At 42.5% G+C, this 20,811-nt stretch overlaps 1 protein-coding gene across 8 annotated transcripts in view; it reads right to left on the bottom strand.

Moving 5' to 3' along the window:
* Positions 1–4,820: 4,820 nt before the first annotated feature.
* Positions 4,821–20,811, bottom strand: part of LOC100472897 (zinc finger protein 234) — a 46,216-nt gene continuing 30,225 nt past the window's right edge. For 4 of the 8 annotated variants that reach the window (XM_019810389.2, XM_019810390.2, XM_034639242.1 and 1 more), the window contains 3 exons: positions 17,494–17,588; positions 14,277–14,403; positions 4,821–7,254 (listed from right to left, as the gene is read on the bottom strand). In XM_019810389.2, coding sequence (XP_019665948.1) covers positions 5,390–7,254; positions 14,277–14,403; positions 17,494–17,588 — 2,087 coding nt within the window. In that variant the 3' untranslated portion in view covers positions 4,821–5,389. The other 4 variants (XM_034639243.1, XM_034639245.1, XM_019810391.2 and 1 more) reach the window with 4 other exon arrangements.

Genomic DNA, 20,811 nt, shown 5'->3' on the forward strand with positions numbered 1-20,811 from the left:
GCTTAACCGCTGTGCCACCCAGGCGCCCCTACTAAGCAAGACTTTTAATGAACAAATATTTTATTAGTCGGGGGGACTGGGTGGCTCAGTCAGTTAAGTGTCTGCCTTTGGCTCAGGTCATGATCCCCAGGGTCCTGGGATCGAGCCTTGTATCGGGCTCCCTGCTCAGCGGGGAGTCTCCTTCTCCATCTGCCTCTCTCCACCTCAGCTTGTGCTCTCTCCCCCTCTCTAGCAAAAATAAAAATCTTTTTTTAAAAACCCACAAAGATTTTATTAGGGTTAACATCTGTGAGAGAAAATGACAGGAAGCTTGGGGAGAGGGCTGTCAGAACCATCAGATCATGGTACGAGTGTGACCCTGAGTGAAGAATTTTGGAAGAGAGATCTGGTGATCATCCTAGACTTCCTTGTAATATAAGTAAAGTTCTTCAAAGCTGTCAGGGAGTCCCTGAAAAAAAAGTCATTGGATAGGGGAGTTCCAACCTCCAAGAATGGGCCCATCTTAGGATTTTTATTGTGTTGACTGGGAGCAATCATGGTAAGACTGGCCTCCATGCAAATGTGTAGTGGGTTTTAGAACACAGCAGCGGGAGCCTTAGGCAATTATGCTCTCTGCAGTCAGGTAATTGTGAAGCAGAAGACTGTCTTGTCAATTGGGTTTACCTGATATTCCTTCATGACTAGATTTGATTGTGTATTTTTGGGTAGTAAAAATAGTGAAGCCACATTGTATCAGGAAACCTACAATTTGGTTTGTTCTATTACCAATGATATGAACATTTTGGCTAAGAGAGTAGTCACCAGATTTCTCCATGATATACCTACTATATTTCCTTTTATAATTAATAACACTGTATGGAGAGGTATTTTTAGTTGTGCAGCATCCATCCTATTTCTCAGGAACTTTAAACCAATAAGCCATACCTGCAGTCTTATGGGTTGTGAGGACAACTCATTTTTTTTTCATGTACTGAGTTTTCTGTTACAAATTCCCTGACAACCTAGTATGGTATCTTATGACAGCAAAAACAAAAACAACAAAAAAACCCATAACCAAACCAAACCAAAACGAAGGCACTGGGTTTTGATGTTATGTGTGCAGAAAAGTTTAACATAGAGCTGAGACTGCTATCCTTAGAGAGGCCTGCTTGCAAGGGTGGCTCTTGATCAGTGTCTGGGTACTTGAATTGCTCTGGAGGATTCCTAGCATTCCCTAAGAGAATCTCACAGTGCCTAAGCCCTTTGTGCAACGTGGTTTATGCTGAATATCTATTTTCCTTCTGAGGGTCTCTAATTTTGGTACATGCCAGGCAGAGAATGGCTAAGGGACCAGCCCCCAATAAAAAATCTAGGGCATCGAGTCTCTGATACATCTCTCTGGTGACAGTTACACGTGTTACAACAATCTAGTGCTGAAGGAACTTAGTACATTGTGATTCCATAAGAAGAGAACTCTGGGAAGCTTACACCTGATTTCCTCCAGACTTCATCCTTCCTATCTTCCCTCTTTGCTCATTTTACTTTGTATCCTGTCAGTATCAGCAAATCAGTTCCAGTGTCCTGCCAGTACTCAGAAAGAATGAAAGAACATGTTAGTAGCCTTAGCAACCCCCAACATACCACAGAAATTGAGACGACACAGGCCTTGGTAAATACCTAGCATCCTATGAATGTGTGGTCCAGAAAATCAACTGTGGGAACCTGTCTCAACTAGATAGCAATTGCTGAGTAAAGCCCTTTAACCAACTACAGTGAAAGTCACCATTGTGTCTGACTATAGAACAGCCTCCAGACCTGCTCTTCCTCTTTATTGGTTCCACATCCAGGGGGTGAATTGCTATTATTTTATGTTCTTTTTTCACGCACACCACTTCAGAAAGGAATCCTTTTTTTTTTTTTTTAAATGCCTCCACAATGTATGTATTTTGCTTCTAGCTCCAAGATTTGCCCTCTCCGTGTTATGGATTTATACTAAAAGCACAGCCTGCATTAATCACAAAGATACAACTGTTAAAACTCATCAAGTTATTTGTGTATGTGAAACAATCAGAGAAGTTCTTGGTTTTGAAATGGGCTTCCAGAGCCCATTCCTTAATTTTGATCTTTTTTGCCATACGATAATATAGAACACTCATAACGGCTTAACTTCAAGGGATAATTATCTGGTACTCACCTTAATTCTATTACAGTAATTTACTGCTTTGGTAATATTCCATATTCAATGAAAAACTTAAACACAGATGGAAAAATACCAGGGGCAGGGGAGAGAGGAATAAAAAATGGGAAAAGACCACAATATGCTCCTTGCCAAGGAAAACCAGTATGGAAGAGTATCCCTTTACACATTCTCTTATACATGTACATATATACACATGCATGCACACAGACTCATAGACTCACAAGGATTTATGTTTGATTAGGCTATGAAGGCTACAGTCAATAATTTTTCAAAGTCTGTATTATGTATTTCTCCCGTCATTACAGGTATCTGCCATAATCTTAAAGTCTTCAAGTTATTACAGGAATATACCGAAACTCAAATTCCTACATATGCACACTTATTCCAATTTACAAAAACTCAGTGACACCATCAATATGCTGCTCATCTTTTTGGCGTTTTAATCTCATCATCTTAACTTCTGATTATCTGATTTCCAAATCAAATCAACGTATAACCTACACTGACATATACTCCTTTCCCAGGACCATGCTTCAGTGCTGCCACTAGGGAAAAGCATAATTTAAGTATCAATCTCGCCTCAGAAATACATTTGATAACACTGATATCAAATACATTTGATAACAAAATCTGGGGGGTATTCCTTTCATGGGTGTGGAGGATAAGGTATAGACCCTATGTGAGATGTTTTAATAAATACTACAGGAATTAAAAGCAAACACTTGGAGTTGGGATGGAAATGCAGTTCGAAATCACCAATTCAAGGTTGATTAAGGAAACTCTTATTGGTAACTACTGATGACACTTTCAAAGTGTTATAGTAAATTCCTGCCTTCACACTGATAGATTAAAAAGATTAGGGGCGCCTGGGTGGCACAGCGGTTAAGCGTCTGCCTTCGGCTCAGGGCGTGATCCCAGCGTTGTGGGATCGAGCCCCACATCAGGCTCCTCTGCTATGAGCCTGCTTCTTCCTCTCCCACTCCCTCTGCTTGTGTTCCCTCTCTCTCTGGCTGTCTCTATCTCTGTCAAATAAAAAAAAAAAAAAAAAAAAAAAAAGATTAGTTGTGTGAAATGCAGTCAAGTCCTTGCAAAGTTGAAAAGAAAAAACAACTTTTCAGTCTGTACTGTCAGAAAAATTACAAAAATTACACTGCGTACACTGTATACAATCCTTGGAAAACCAGACAGGGGCCCAGGTAAGAACCAAACCTGAGAACAGAGGCCATGCAAGGAGAGGAACCAATTGTAGTACAGTAATAACATTAACATTGTGGATCGTAATATCAGGTGGTCTACATTTAAACAAATGTTCATTTCCTGAATTAATTTTATTTTGCGGGTTTCTTCCTCTGGGTACAATTTTCCTATGTTTATTTAACATACAGGTAGTGAGCACGTCTACAAGCACTAGTCAACGTTAAGGTTGTGTAGATTTTTTTGAACTTTTATTTAAATTCCAGTTAGTTAACATACAGTGTATTGGTTTCAGGTGTACAACATAGTGATTCAACAATCCCATATGTCACCCAGCGCTCATCACAAGTGCACTCCTTAATTCCCATCACCTGTGTAACCCATTCCCCCCCAAACACCTCCCCTCTGGTAACCATCAGTTTGTTCTCTATATTTAAGAGTCCGTTTCTGGTTTGCCTCTCTTTTTCTTCCTTTGCTCATTTGTTTTGCTTCTTAAATTCCGCATGAGTGAAATCATATGGTATTTGTCTTTGACTGACTTATTTCACTCAGCATAATCATCTCTAGCTCCACCTGTTGTTGTTGTAAATGGCAAGATTTCATTCTTTTTTATGCCTGAATAATATTCCATTGTATATATACACATCTTCTTTATCCATTCATCAAACGATGGACACTTGGGCTCTTTCCATAGTCTGGCAATTGTTAAGTAATGCTGCTATAAACACTGGGGTGCATGTATCCTTTTGTATTAATATTTTTGTATTCTTTGGGTAAATACCTAGTAGTACAATTGCTAGATCATAGGGTAGTTCTATTTGTAACTTTTTGAGGAACCTCTGTACTGTTTTCCATAGTGGCTGCACCAGTTTGCATTCCCATCAACAGTGCAGGAGGGTTCCCCTTTCTCCACATCCTTGCCAAAGCCTGTTGTTTCTTGTGTTGTTGATTTTACCCATTCTGACAGGTGTGAAGTGCTATCTCATTATACTTTTGATTTGCATTTCCCTGATAATAAGTAATGTTGAGCATCTTTTCATGTGTCTGTTGGCCATCTGGATTTCTTCTCGGAGAAATGTCTATTCATGTCTTGTGCCTACTTTTTAATTGGATTATTCATTTTTTGAGTGTTGAGTTTTATAAATTCTTTATATATTTTGGATACTAACTCCTTATCAGATATGTCATTGGCAAATATCTTCTCCCATTCAGTCAGTTGCCTTTGATTGCTTCCTTTGCCGTACAGAAGTTTTTTGTTTTGATATAGTCCCAATAATTTATTTTTGCTTTTGTTTCGTTTGCCTCAGGAGACCTACCTAGAAAGAAGCTGCTACAGCTGATGTCAGAGAAATTACTGCCTGTGCTTTTTCAAGGACTTTTATGGTTTCAGGTCTCACACTTAGGTCTTTCATCCATTTTGAATTTATTTTTGCGTATGGTGTAAGACAGCAGTCCAATTTCATTTTTTTGCATGTGGCTGTCCAGTTTTCCCAACACCATTTGTTGAAAAAAAAATCTATTTTTCCCATTGGATATTCTTTCCTGCTTTGTTATAGATTAACTGACCATATAATGATGGGTTCATCTCTGGGTTTTCGATCCTGTTTTTTGTCCTATGTGTCTATTTTTGTGCCAGTACCATACAGCATTGTTTACTACAGCTTTGTAATATAACTTGCAAGTCCAGAATTAGGATGCCTCCAGCTGTGAGGGCTGTGTAGATTTAGCAGCAAAGTCCCTGCCCTCATGGAGCTTACATTCCAGTGGGTATCAACTCTGGTATACCCATCATTATGCTTGTGTTAAAGGCCAGACCAGACTCTCTTCCTAAGTATTACTACCCCCTAAGTGATTCTGAACAAAGACTTACCACACCACTTACAAGGTTTCTCCACTGTGTGATCTGGTGAAAACTGAGATAGGTTCAATTATTGCTTAAATACCAACTAAACTAACACAAGTATTTTCTCTCTTATGAAACTCAGTGAGGATAAGAATTCAGGGTTTTATAAAGCATCATTTTGGAGAACTTCTTTCTGATGATTCTTTGATGTTCCTACCACTCTTGTTATTTTCATAAAAGGTACTGCCACCGTGGGTTTTGCGATGATGTGAAAGTTTTGATCGCCAACGGAAGCTCTGACCACACGTCTCACACTTGTAAGGCGTCTCCCCTGTGTGAACCCGCTGATGAGACTGCAGCTGCGAAGAGTGGCGGAAGACCTTGCCACACGCGTCACATTTGTACGGTTTCTCCTCACTGTGGACACTCTGATGAACCTTCAGACTTGAGGCCTGACTGAAGTGCTTCCCACACTCCCCACACTTGTAGGGTTTCTCTCCTGTGTGGACCCTCTGATGCATGTCAAGATTCAAGCTCCACTTGAAGCCCTTCCCACACTCCTCACATTTGTACGGCTTTTCTCCAGTGTGGACTTTCTGATGGGCTTGGAGGTGTGAACTGCGACCAAAACTCTTCCCACACTCCTCACATTTGAATGGTTTCTCTCCACTGTGGATTCTCTGGTGTGCCAGAAGATTTGCGGCCTGCCTGAATACTTTCCCACACTCCTCGCAATTAAATGGTTTCTCTCCTGTGTGGATTCTGCAGTGAATTTTGAGATCGGCTCTACGATTGAATCCCTTCCCACACTCTTCACATTTGTGTGGTTTCTCACCCGTATGGATCAGCTGGTGAATCTGAAGTCGGGAACTCTGATTGAAGCCCTGCCCACACTCCTCACACTTGTAAGGTTTCTCTACGCTATGGGTCTTCAGATGGGACTGAAGATATGCTCTCTGACTGAAGTCCTTCCCACATAACTCACATTTATAGGGTCTCTCCCCCGTGTGGACTACCAGATGAACTTGATAACGAGTTTTTGTCCCGAAGTTCTTCCCACACTCATCACATTTGTATGGTTTCTCTCCTGTGTGGACTCTCTGATGTGCTTGGAGATTTGAACTCATAGTAAAGCCTTTACCACACACTTTGCATATATACGGTTTCTCTCCAGTATGGATTCTCTGATGGGCCCGAAAATGCGAAGGCTGAATGAAGCCCTTCCCACACTCCTCACATTTATAAGGTTTCTCTCGTGTGTGGCCCTTCTGATGGATATGAAGATTCGAGCTACAAAAGAAACACTTACCGCACTCCTCACATTTATACAGTTTTTCTCCTGTGTGGACCATACAATGACTATTAAGTGATGATCTACGTCGGAAATTCTTACCACATTTATCACATTTGAAGGGTTTCTCCCCAGTGTGGATTCGCTGATGTTCCTGGAGATGTGAAGCATGAATGAAGGCCCTTCCACATTGGTCGCAATTATAAGGTTTCTCTTCCATGTGCAATTTGTAATGAACATTAAGTGCTGATCTACGACAGAAGCCATTCCCACACTTCTCACACTTGAATGGCTTCTCCACCGTGTGAACTTTTTGATGAGTTTGCAGACATGAGCTCTGACTGAATTCCTTACCACACTCCTCACACTTGTAGCGTTTCTCTCCCAGGTGAACTCTCTGATGAATAAGAAGTGCTGAGCTGTAACAGAAGCTTTTTCCACACTCACGACAGGTATGAGACTTCACTCCTGAGTGTGTTTGTTGATGAAGATCAAGGCTGGAGGCATCATTGAAATATTTCTTAAATTCACTACGCCGGTCAGGTTTCTGGCGAGTGTGAGTTACAGACTGTCCTGCCCCAACCTGTCGGGGTGAATCACCTTCTTTGGGGAGCTGAGAACTCTTTATCATGGAGCCCTGACACCTGTGTAAGTCACTTGCAATCTGTTGCCAGATCCGCCAGCAGGAAAGCTCTTCAGGTGGTTCTGCTTCTAAAATAGTCTTCATCTTACTTTGGATCTTTCCTCCTGTAAAGACAGAATGCAGAGATGTGGACAACTGAAGGCTTTGTTCAGTGTTTTCAAGATTTCACAATTAGGAGAGAGTGTGAGACTTTAATGCTCACAGAGCATTAAGAGAATATTCAGTTGGTCTTTTCCACTGTGTATCTTACTCTCTGGTTTACATGTGTATGGAACCCAAGAGAAGGTCCAGTGGGCTCCTATCCACTAAGCAAGTACACACCAAGTCTAAGAGAGGTACAAGTTAGATGTCAAAGACTTAATCAAAAATTGATATGATTCAAACTGTTAACCTATGGCCATTTTTTCCACTGAATTTGAAAATCAGTGTAGAATCTTGAATAGTAAGTTATGTACTTAATAAATTATGGAAACAGACACGTTACCATAGAAAATAAAATACGAATCAACTAGAACTACAGGAAAAGCAATAACAATCAAATTTGGGGTTTGTGTTATATATCCTAATATCAAATGCCTTGAAATATTTATATTTATGTATTCAAAGTATTCCTGGAAATTCTGCACAACATGTTCACCTAATCTTATCTTTCTGTTTGGACAAACATTAAATGAGTTGGCTACTATTACAAATTTTTGACACTTCTAATAATTTAAGTTCAGAAAGATGTTTTCTAAAAGGTTTATCCCATTGGTATTCCCAAGTCTCTACATTTATTCAAAGGTTATCTAAACATTTGGAGATTATTTTTTCAATAAACTTTTCAATTAGCTTAAGAAGTACTTTTTTAAAAACTCAACAATAAGGAAAAAAAAGAACCTGGTTAAAAAATGAACCAAAGACCTTAATATACACCTTAGTGAAGAAAATATGGAGATGGGCCAATAAGCATATGAAAAGATGCTCCACATCTTATGTAATCAGGGAAATGCAGTCCAAACACTGAGATACCCTAAACACTTACTAGAATGGCCAAAATCCAGAACACCGACACCATCAAATGCTGCCACGTTGTGGAGCAACAGGAACTCTCATTCATTCCCAGTGGGAATGCAAAATGGTACAGCCACCTTGGAAGAGTTTGGTGGTTTTTTACAAAATGAGACATACTCTTATCATACTCTCCTGCTATTGCACAATTTGGTATTAACCAAAAGGAGTTGAAATTTTAAGCCCACACAGAAAACTATACAGAGATGTTCACAGCAGATTTATTCATAAGGACAAAACGTGGAAGGAACCAAGATGTCCTCCAGTAGATGAATAGATACATATTAACTGTGGTACATCCACACGACAGAATATGATTTGGTGCTAAAAAGAAATGAGCTATTAAGCCATGAAATGATATGGAGAAAACATAAATGTATATGAATAAGGGAAAGAAGCCAAACTGAAAAGTATGATTCCAACTATGCAACATTCTTGAAAAGGCAAAAGTATGGACACAGTAGAAAGATCAGTGGTTGCCAAGGGCTAGAGGGGAAGGATGAATAGGTGGAGAAGAGAGGATAACAGGCAGTGTAATCATTCTCTATGATACAATACTGATGGACACATGGCTTTATCCATTTGTCCAAGTCCGTACGATGTACGACGCCAAGAGTGAACCCTAATGTAAAGTACAGACTCAGTGATAATGATGTGTCAGTATAGGCTCATCGGTTTTATCTGGCAGGGGACACTGATAATGTAAGAGGCTGTGGGTGCCTGGGGACAGGGGATATATGGGAGATCTATACCCCTTCCTCTCAATTTTGCTATGAACCTAAAACTGCCTCAAAAAGAATAGTCTCTGAAAGCACTACTGAAAAAAAGTTTATAAGAGAAATTCGGGGCACCTGGGTGGCTCAGTTAAGCATCTGCCTTTGGCTCAGATCATGATCCCAGGGTCCTGGGATTGAGCCCCGCATTGGGCCCCCTGTTCAGCAGGGAGTCTGCTTCTCCCTCTGTCCCTCCCCTTCTTGTTCTCTCTCTCCCCCTGCCAAATAAATAAATAAAATCTTTTTAAAAAAGAGAGAGAAATTCACTCCCCTACCTGTATGAATAGTCAGTTAAAAGCTGCCCCCTCTTTCAACCCAGTAGACATGTGGTAAACAGCCTCTATATAACCATATAAGCCTTGGGTCACTTCATTGGAAAGTTACTTCAGTGTTGAGGTGACTGGAATGTCTAAAATGACTTGGGGGTTTGGGAGCAAATACCCAAGGCCACACTAACTAAAACACAGCCTAAAGCAGAGAGTGGAACTTTAGTTCTACAGGCAAGTTTCCTTCAGGAGGACAAAAGGGAAATAAAGTTGAACAGAAAACATACATGGCTCCAAAACCTAACTAATTCAGATCTCTAGAAAAAAAGTGAAAACAACAGAGATGGAGCCTGGGAGGAAAAGATGAGGTCACAGGATAAACTCTGAAAGCCAACCCTAGAGCGGGAGTTCAATCCTGCCAGGAACTCTTCCCAGACAGATGCATGATGGTTCCTCAGATTTTTAGGGGCCCAGCAACGAGCCCCTTTACCACCCAGTGTAAAACAATCAATCCTGTCCTCACCCAGTTCACCCCAGCGACTCCCAGCCCTCCTGGTCTATGTGCCATGCAACACCTCGCGCCATGTGACGTGCTACGTCATCTGTTGTTCTCCATGTCTTTCCCACCATGATGCAGCGTCAAGGAGGGAAGCATGTTACACCCTGTAGGCTCAACACATTTCACACTCTCCTACTTTATAACCAATGTCCAGAACCATGCCCAGAGCATGGTGAGTAGTCAACAAATGCATGTTGAATGAATAAATGAATTCCAGTTTGACTATTTTGGTGAGAGTTTAAGCCAAGTCCTAGAAGAAAAATATCTTTTCCAAGTAAGTTATTTGAAATAGGAGAGGCACAGAACACTGGTTTTGCTGGGAAGCTGAAAAGCTATACAGGGGACATCAAGCTGAGCCAGAGGGACAGGAAGCAGGATGATAGTAAAAAAGTCAAAGGTGGGGGCACCTGGGTGGCTCAGTTGGTTAAGTATCTGCCTTTGGCTCAAGTAATGGTCTCGGGGTCCTGGAATCAAGCCCCGTGTTGGGCTCTCTGCTCAGCAGGGAGTCTGCTTCTCTCTCTTCCTCTGTGCTCTCTCTCAAGTAAATAAATAAAAACCTTAAAAAAAGAGAGAGAGAGAGAGAAAAAGAAAGAAAGAAAGAAAGAAAGAAAGAAAGAAAGAAAGAAAGAAAAAAAGAAAGAAAGAAAGAAAGAAAGAAAGAAAAAGAAAGAGAAAGAAAAAGAAAGAAAGAAAGAAAGAAAGAAAGAAAGAAAGAAAGAAAGAAAGAAAGAAAGAAAGAAAATCAACGGTAGCAAGAATCCCTGGGGTGAAAAGGAAGGAGGGCCCATCGCTGGTTCCTTCTGAAGCTTTAGGACTGTCTCTCTGATAAGAGTATGGAAAAACTGTGGACGCACGACACGTAGATAAAATAGCAACACAACAATTATTCAAACTAAGAAACTCCCATACTTCAGTAAGCTGAAAAGATTTAAAGGCTTATAATAAGCTTTCAGAAAAAGAACCAGGACAGAAATTGTCAAAGCATCACAGCCAACAGGACAGTTGTTACATAAAATGCCTATGAAAATCACAGATATAAACCGACACATGAAATGTTTGTTCCGATTACAATGAAAGATGTGTTTCTTACTATGGCTCGTGCTCAAAACACTTGAAAACTTTGGTTCTAGAAGCTACCCAGTCCTTAACTAAACAAACTGTTCACACGGAAAGATAAGCTGCAAGAACAGAATCTTGGAGAAATATCACTTAGGTGAGTATGTACTTTTTGTCAGGCCATGTAGTTCATGCTTATATGTAACAAAGTGACCCTTAAAAAGAGTAGTTGTGGGGGGCTCCTGGGTGGTCAGTCAGTTAAGCAGCTGGCTCTTGATTTGGTTCAGGTCATGATCTTAGGGTTGTGAGATCAAGCCCTGTGTCAGGTTCTGTGCTTGGCAGGGAGTCTGCTTGAGGATTCTCTCTCTCTCCCTCTGCCCTCCCACCGCTCACAAACATGCTCTCTCCTGCTCAAATAAATAAATCTTAAAAAAAAAAAAAAGGAGTGAGAGTAGTTGTGTGAGGGAAGCAGGGAGCATCTCTGAGTACGTGACAATTAGTTTCCTGATTCTAGGTTAGAATGTTCACTAGTTGAAAAACACCCAATATTCATAAAAAAAAGTCAAGGAAAAACTGTATGACATCTATATTCTTTAACATCTGTTTAATGACTAAATTTGTAGGAAATAAAAGCATGATATATTTTTGAACCAGAAACACAGGCAGCATTCAGGTATGTGTCTCCTATTACTCTCACCTTACATGTTCCCCCTCAAGGACAGGGAAGGGGAAACCCAGGGGCAGTAACATGGTGGTGGGGGGGGCTCTGAAAGAGACAAATGGGCTTCAGATGGCAAATCTTCAAGAGGAAGGCAGCTTGCAACCTGGTTGAAACTGTCGGACACTGTAGGAAACAGAGCATTCTCCTCTGTTGGGAGATCTGAGAATCAGAGTCAGAATTCTTGTTCCAAAATACTCTTCCCAGAAATGAAAATGCCCCCCAGTGGAAGATTCCAGGAAAGCCGCAGGCAAAGGGTGTTACTCAGTATGGTCACAACTACAACGCTTATAAGTTTCTCTGGGACACAGGTCAAGTGCACACACCCAAACACATATTCATGCCAAGGGCACCCCAAGAAAGTAAGTGAACTAGGAAGTTAACTGGGTAGGCATTCATCAGAAGACAAAATTAACGTTCTGCGACATCATTCATTCACTCTGGTTTGCACAGGACGTACAGTTATCTCCCTGACCCATGGAGACATGGGGGTCTCCCATCCATTAACACATTCACCAAGTCAACAAGTATTTCCAGACACCTGCCACACCCCCAGTGATTCTAGGCACTGAGGATAGAGCAATGAACAAAACGGTCACAATCCCTCACGCATGGGGATCACACTCCAGGGGTACAGAGAAGAGATGAGCAAGCAAACAAAAACATTATGAGGCACAATATAAAGAGGAACAAGGAGAGTAAAGGGGGGTGATGTTTTAGTTAAGTTGGTCAGAAAAGGTCTTTCCTGTGACACTGAAACTGAGCAAAGAGAGGAAGGAAGGAAGGAAGGAAGGAAGGAAGGAAGGAAGGAAGGAAGGCAGGCGGGAGGGGAAGGAAGAGAGGGGAAGAGAGGGGAAAAGGGAGGAAAGGGAGGGGACAGAAGGATTTCAGGTAAAAGAGTATGTTGGCCAGACAGTAAGGGCTCTGAGGCAGAAGGACATGTAGTAGGCAGATTAACTGGCTCTCGAAGAATCCATGTCCTGCCTTTTGGAGCCTAGAATACTTTACATTACACAGCGAAAGGGAATTAAGGTTGCAGACAGAAGTAAGACTATCCTGTTATCCGGGTGGGTTCACGGCAATTGAGAGGATCCTTCAAGGTGGAAGAAGAGCACAGGAAGGCAACGTGAGTGCAGAATGGTCAGGGAGAAGCAATGCTGCTGGTGGTGAGGATACAGGAAAGGCACCACAGTTTAAAAACCTGGGGTAACTTCTAGAAGCTGAAAAAGCAAAGACACAGATTCCCCCTAGAGCCTCCAAAAAGAAATGCATCTGTGCAGACACTATGAAGCCAGTAAGAACCAGGCCACACCTCTGACCCAGAGAACTGTACGGCAGTCTGTCTGTGTCGCTCTAAGCCGTGAGGTGTGTGGCAATTTGTTACAGCGGCGGCGGGCACTACCGTGTCCCTGGCAGGGCTGAGAAACATGGCGGGGGGCAAGGTGAGTGGAGGGGGCAGAGCAAGAGAAAGCGGAGAGGGGATGTGTTCAGAGAGGAAGTGGGAGAGAGGAGCACACCATGGAGGACTCTTTCTAGAGGCTTTAACTCTTAAAGAGTGGCTCAGTCGGTTAAGTGTCTGCCTTCCACTCACGTCATGATCTCAGGGTCCTGGGATTGAGTCCCGAATGGGGCTCCCTGATCTGAGGGGAGTCTGCTTCTCCCTCTCCCTCTGCCTACCGTTTGTGCATGTGCTCCCACTCTCTCTCTCAAATAAATAAAATCTTTAAAAAATAAAAAAAGAGGCTTTAACTCCAAGAAAAATAAGCTGTAAAGGGTTTTAAGCAGAGGAATGGCACCCTGACTTACACTTCCTAAGGATCACGCTGGCTGCTACGTGGAGAACAGACAACACAGGCGGAGGGGTGGCAACAGGCGTGCCGTGCAAAGACGGCTGAAACAGTCCAAGACGGGGGCTGGCAATTTGGACCAGGTGACAGCAAAGGGGGCAGAAAGAAGTAAGACACATGGAAGACACCTGCAAGGACTCCCATCTGCTTGGATCTTAACCTGATTTCTCTTCTCTGTGGGTTTCTAGCATCATCCAAAGCTTTTTTGCTTTCTCTAAGCAGCATATATCATGTCTGAAGGGGTGGGGCATTGTGAACATGCAAAGTCACATATTTAAAATGAACACACAAGGGCGCCTGGTTGCCTCAGTCGGTTAAGCATCTGCCTTTGGCTCAGGTCATGATCCTGGGGTCCTGGGATCAAGTCCTGCATCGGGACTCGCCACTCAGCGGAGTCCGCTTCTCCCTCTGCCCCTCCTCCCCACTCCTGCCGCCCCCCCCCAATAAATAAATAAATAAAAATCTTTTTTAAAAAATTAAAAAATAAAATGAACACACGAAAGGTATAATTGACTGGCTCTTTGGATGCCTACACATACTAGTCAATTAATCAATATCAGCGTTTTTGAAACATTTAAAAAAATATGACCTATTTCAAGACCCACACATATACGCATGACAGAAACCTATTTCTAACCAATGTCTATCACACAATTGGCGGGAGATTTTTGCTGTTACAGCAAACTGAGATTTTCAACCTGAGATAACACACTGAAATTTTCTACTTTATTTCATTAAAAACTACTGGGATCCCATCAATGCAGGTGAGCATTTCAAGACCCAGGAAGCCTTGAACACACGAGGACACAGAGCCAATCCAGGAGACTGACACTGAGGCCCAGAGCGCCTGTCCTCACCCACAGAAATCAGGTTCCTGAAGTTCTCCAGCATCACGTCTCCATACAGCTTCCTCTGGGCAGGGTCCAGCAGCCCCAGCTCCTCCTCCGTGAAGACCACCGCCACGTCCTTGAACGTCACCGTCTCCTACAACACCAAGCACATGCGACCTCAATCTCACAGCCGGTGGCCACTGGGAGCGGGACAGCACTGAGGAAGAGGAGAGGATGGTGGGAAGTGGCTTCAGAGTTTGAGGGACTCAAGTCCATCCATAGGCTTCCAGGCCCTTCTCCTTCTACCCTGCCAATGCCACCCGTTGACTGTCCTCAGCCTCACCAGAAAGTGTGGCAATGACAATGTCCTTAATATTTTTATTTTGTGTCTCCATGGAGTCTACTTACAAGTAACCACCAAGAGCTCTGAATACACATCCCGAACAACCCACGTTTTGCTTTTCGGTGCCTGTTGCCGATTGTCCCAGAAGCATTTTGCGATTCAGTCCAAACATATTTGCTTCTACTTACCTTCTTCCTGTCTCACCCACGAACCCTGTCCCTTTGCTTTAACATGTGCCAAACTCACAAGCTTCAGGTAGCCCTGTGGGACAGTGGTGTGGTTCGCCCCATGTAACATTTGGCATCATGTTCCGGAAAAGCAGGCCTCAGCGTGATTCCCAAGGGTCTGTGCTTTACGAGCTGTGTGACTCCGGACAAGTCTGCCTGCGTGCCTGAGCTGCTTCTCTGTATGTGGTCCTTCCACGATGGAGTTCTTTCAAGGACTAAACAAGGGAATACCTACAGCCTTTGGAACAGCGCATGGCACACGGTAAGTGCCTACCCAACAAACACGTGGTATCATTCGTATTATTTCTTCATGCAGCGAGCATCAGTGCCTTTCTCGTTTCATTTTGTGGCTGTGTGTTCTCCCAGAGAACAGTTCCTCTATCCTTACCTGTTCTGAACAAACGGTATTGAATTTTATGTATTTTTCTCATTATAACCCATCCTGCAAAAACATCGGTCTATGTAGACCTTGTTGCCCTGTCTGATGACTTGAAAATAGTTGCAAGAGAAAATCAAAAGGTCAAAAATAGGCACATTTAAAATTATGATCATAGGATGGCAGCTTTTCTTCCCAATCTTCTTCCTACTTCCCTAATCTTTCAAGAGAATACGACAACCCAGGTTCTCCATACGATGGCCAAGAGCCGGTTATACGTTTTTTCATGGTTTTGGTGATCTGATTTGGAAGAACAATTTGTATTAGTACTCCCACTTACTTGATTATAAATTAATAGAACTACCTTTACAGGGGCACCTGGGTGGCTCAGTCAGTTAAGCATCTGCCTTCAGCTCAGGTCATGATCCTGGAGTCCTAGGATCAAGCCCTACATTGGGCTCCCTGCTCAGCCGAGAGTCTGCTTCTCCCTCTCCTTCCCTCCCCACCCCCACTCGTGCACGCGCTCTCGTTGTATCCCTCAAATTAAATAAAATCTTAAAAAAAAAAAACCCAGAACTACCCTGTTCAGACGTGTACTTGTATTTTTCATTTTTAACATGGCTGTGCATGTCCTTCTTTGTATGCCTTTGGGTTTTTCCCTTCTTGGAAACTTATGCATAAGTTTCCCATGATGGGCTTTGTCTCTTTTTCGGCATCTCTGTGGTAAATATTTTCGCCCCACGTTACTGTTCCTGGTAATTCTATGTAAGGTGTCTCTTGCCACAGAGGAATTTAAAGATTTTATACAGCGACTGTGCTAACTGCTGTCTTTGTGCCTGCAGTGTCAAGCAGGTCAGTGAAGGGGAGCGACCACAGGAAGAGACACACCCCGATGGGGGTCGGGAAACAGCGTCACCTGTGGAAATCATCTCTCAGAAGAACCCTCCAGGGACGCCTGGGTGGCTCACAGGGTGAAGCGTCTGCCTTCGGCTCAGGTCATGAACCTAGGTCCTGGGATCAAGTCCCATACTGGGCTCCCTGCTCCGTGGGAAGTGTGCTTCTCTCTCTCCCTGCCGCTCTCTCTGCTTGTGCTCTGTCTCTCTCTCTGACAAATAAATAAAACCTTAAAAAAAAAAAAAAAGGAGAGCACTCTAGACGCACACGCCACAGGCCCCAGGGCCAGAAATGAACTCTTTCTGTCTTCCTACCTCTTTCACTCAAGCAGAATACCTCACATTCCTGCCCTTGGTTTCTTGTGTGAATGTGAGCCAGTCTCTCATATTCACATGTTGAAGATGAAGATAAGACCGACACCTCCTCCCTCAGCCGCTCTGAGGAGCCAATGCACAGAGTGCAAGTCACTGGCCAATAGCAGGCCCGAGGCACCGGGAGGGTGGAATCCAGCTCTCGCTGTGTGCAAACCTGCAGCCGCGTCCATGTGAGGTAGCACTTCCAGCGGCTCTGCTGAGCCTGTGGTTGGACAGTCCACCTAAAAGCCAGCCTACCTGGCACGTATCAAACGTGAGGACAAAAAGCCGGCAGACTGTTTTCAGAGTTGATCTGGGGGGACAAGGTTTTATGTCGGAAAGTGGTCACCGCAGTGTTGCTTAAGACAGTAAAATCCTGAAACCATGGACGTGTCTGTGAATGGGAAGGAGTTAAAGATAGGAAGGTACATCATTCAACAGGAATGGGATGCAACCGTAAAAAATGAACATTACGTAACATTAAAGGGAAAAAAATCAGAATTTAAAATTAGGTGTATGCTACGAATACAAATTCAGTTATGAACGCCCACAAGGATAAGAGTAGGAGAAAATTAGGGGCGCCTGGGTGGCACAGCGGTTAAGCGTCTGCCTTTGGCTCAGGGCGTGATCCCGGCGTTCTGGGATCGAGCCACGTCAGGCACCTGCGCTATGAAGCCTGCTTCTTCCTCTCCCACTCCCCCTGCTTGTGTTCCCTCTCTCGCTGTCTCTCTCTCTCTGTCAAATAAATAAAATCTTTAAAAAAAAAAAAAAAAAAGTAGGAGAAAATTAAAACAGCTCATTTGTCAACCCGGAAGTAATGAAGTGGGGGAATCTCTCATTTTAGTCATTTTTCTTACTCACTAAGATAAATAATAATAAAACAAAACCCCAAAATATATGCAAAGTAAACTCAAAAGGGACAAAGTAAGACCCTGATGCAAAACAGGTCCTCGAAATGCCTGTTGCTTTGCTTGAGTCGTCCCCAAAAAATGTGTGATGACCTGAGTAATGAGATGAAATTTGGGAAGTGAGAGAGGCAAGCCCGACTCACCTTGAACATGGTCATGTGTCCTCTTACTTCCAGGCGTGTGCAGAGTCCCGAGTTGCACAGATCCCAGAAAGGCAGAGCTGCACCTCCCGGGGCACCTAGGAAGGCAGAAAAAAGACATTAAAGTAGCCCGGAATGCTGCTCCCTTACAGGGATGAATGACTGTGAACCCACACACGCACGCTCACAGCAGCATTATTCATTAATAACCCTCAAAATGGAGACCACCGAAATGTCGACCTATGACCTATGCAGGAATGAACAAATTGCGCCAAACCATACAATGGAATATTATTGGCCAATTAAAATAAAGGAGTACTGATCACGCTACAGCATGGATGAACCTTGTAAACACTGCTGAAAGTGAAAGACGCCAGTCACAAAAGGTCAGGTACCGTCGGATTCTATTTCTGTGAAATGTCCAGAAGACGGAAATCTATGGAGACAGAAAGCAGGTCGCCAGGGTGTTAGGGGAGAAAATGGGGTGTTAACTGAAAATGGGCATGAGAAATCCAACTGGGGAAATCAAACTGGTTTAAACTGAATTATAGCAATGGCTGCACCACTCAGCAAGGTTACTAAAATCAGTGATTCATGGGGCACCTGGGTGGCTCAGTTGGCTAAGGGTCCTGGTATCTGCTTCTCCCTCTCCCTCTGCCCCATACCCCCTGCTCGCTCGCTCTCTCTCAAATCAATAAATAAAAATCCTCTCTCTCAAATGAAGAAATAAAAACATCTTTTTAAAAAATCATTGATTTGTGTAATTAAAATGGGTAAATTCTAGGATATCTACACCATACCTCAAGTTGGTAAAAGTAAATGTTTGTCCATCTACAGGTCATTTAAATCAGCAAAACAAATTTATGGATTCTAAGTCCATGTTGATACAATATTTACACTTGAATGAATGAGTGAAAACGTAGGGGAGAACGGGAAGCTTGTCCTCACAGCAGAATGTCTGCTAATAAGTGTATCTTCCCATAAGAATACTTTTATTAATTCTGATTTAAAAAAAATTGTAACTTTACAATGGAGAGAAACCTAATAGAAACCACCTTAGCTAGTCAACAAAGTTGAGTTCACCAAGACACGGACAAACCAACATCCTTTGGCCCCTGTTATGCTGCAATGACAAGGAGGCCTCCATGCTTCTGTGGAGCCCCTGCCAACGACACGTAACAAAACCTAAACATGTCAGACACACCCCAAAGGAAGAACTTTCTCCAAAATCACTTCCCTCTACACTCTATAAAAGCATCAAGAACCAGTGCCTGGATGGCTCAGTCCATTGGGCATCCGACTTTGATTTCGGTTCAGGTCCCGATCACAGGGTCATAGGATTGAGCCCCTTGTCGGGCTCCACACTGAGCGCGGAGTCTGCTTAAGAGTCTCTCTCTCCCTCTGCTCCTTCCCCCAACTCGCATTCGCCCTCTCTCTAAATAAAGAAATAAAGTCTAAAAAATAAATAAATAAATAAAAATAAAAGCTTCCAGAACAGGGGCACGTGGCTCAGTGAGTACAGCATGCTCTTGATCTTGAGGTCACAAGTTTGAGGCCCCACATTGGGCATGGAAAAACAAGATGTTCAAAAAGAAAAGCATCAATGAAAAAGACAAAGGCTGTGGAATGCATTCCACATTAATGAACATCAAGTATGATAAAGTTTTTGTAAAATGTTTATAAACAAATATACAGCTTAAGGCAATGCATAAAATTGGGACTCTGAACTGGGACAGGGGAGGAGAGACTGGTTATAAGGCCTTTAAATGAAAAACAGAACAAAATTAACTACAAGACTGTGGGTTACATAACACGATGTTATATAAGGTTTTCCAGCATTATCTAATAGGCAACACTATTAACGACTATTAGTAGTAACTCACTAGATAGCTAATATTTCATTGATAACACTATCATGTAGTATAATATCTAATATACCAACTTAAGGGTGCTAACATTCTATAATCAGCCTCTCCTAAATCCCTCTTCCAAAGATACTTCCTGATATCCGTATGTAGGGCTTTCTTCCTTCAGAAAGCTAAAATAAGCTGTCACTGAATCACAGGTATATTCCTGGTGTTATGCGGCTGACGGAGCCACAAAACAGGCAAAATGTAAACAATGAGGGAATCTGGGTAAACAGTATATGAGAATTCCTTATACTATTTTCGCAACTTTTCAATGGAAAAATTTTGATTATATAAAGTCTTAAAATATCAGGAAACTATCATAGGAATAACAGTAATAATAGAATGATAAAGCTGATCAGGAAATTATATGGAAGTTCGTTAGTTTATTCTTTCTTGGTAGTGTTTAAAAACTTCCATAGTTATGGGGCACCTGAGGGGCTCAGTCGGTAGAGCATGCAATTCTTCATTTAGGGGTTTTAAGTTCGAGCCCCACATCGGGTAGAGTTTACTTAAAAATAAAATCTTAAGGGGTGCCTGGATGGCTCAGTCGGGTAAGTGACAGACTCTTGATTTCGGCTCAGGTCATGATCTCAGGGTCCTGGGATCAAGCCCTGCATGAGGCTCCATGCTCAGCAGGGAGTCTGCTTAAGACTCACTCCTCCCTCTGCCCCATCCCCTGCATGAGCATGCATGTCCACATGCTCTCTCCCCCGTCTCAAATAAATAAATAAATAAATAAATCTTCTTAAAAAAAAAAAAGAGGGTGGGGGGATGGGGTAACAGGGTGATGGGTATTAAGGAGGGCACGTGTTGGCATGAGCACTGGGTGTTATACGCAACTAATGAATCGTTGAACACCACCGCAAAAACTTATGACGTACTATAAGCTGGCTAACCGAATATAAAAAAAAAAAGAAATTAAAAAAAAGAAATTATAATAAAAATAAAGAAAAAAATAAAATCTTAAAAAAGTTTCCATAGTTAAAATACACCAGGGGCGGGGCGCCTGGGTGGCACAGCGATTAAGCGTCTGCGTTCGGATCAGGGCGTGATCCCAGCGTTATGGGATCGAGCCCCACATCAGGCTCCTCTGCTGGGAGCCCTTCTTCCTCTCCCACTCCCCCTGCTTGTGTTCCCTCTCTCGCTGGCTGTCTCTATCTCTGTCGAATAAATAAATAAAATCTTTAAAAAAAAAATACACCAGGGGAAAAACACAAATAAATATATGATAATTTTGTAAAATGTTTATAAACATACAAATATACACAAAGAACCACCAAACAGAAATCACGGTTGCTCTTTACACTGTGGATTAAAAAATTTAAAAAAAAATTTTCCCTCATATTTCTGTATTTTCTGAATTTTCCATCATGGTTCTAGAAGAACAAAACATATTATCAATAATAAGTGA

Source organism: Ailuropoda melanoleuca, chromosome 12 (genome assembly GCF_002007445.2).
Source record: "Ailuropoda melanoleuca isolate Jingjing chromosome 12, ASM200744v2, whole genome shotgun sequence".
NCBI classification, from domain to species: domain Eukaryota; kingdom Metazoa; phylum Chordata; class Mammalia; order Carnivora; family Ursidae; genus Ailuropoda; species Ailuropoda melanoleuca.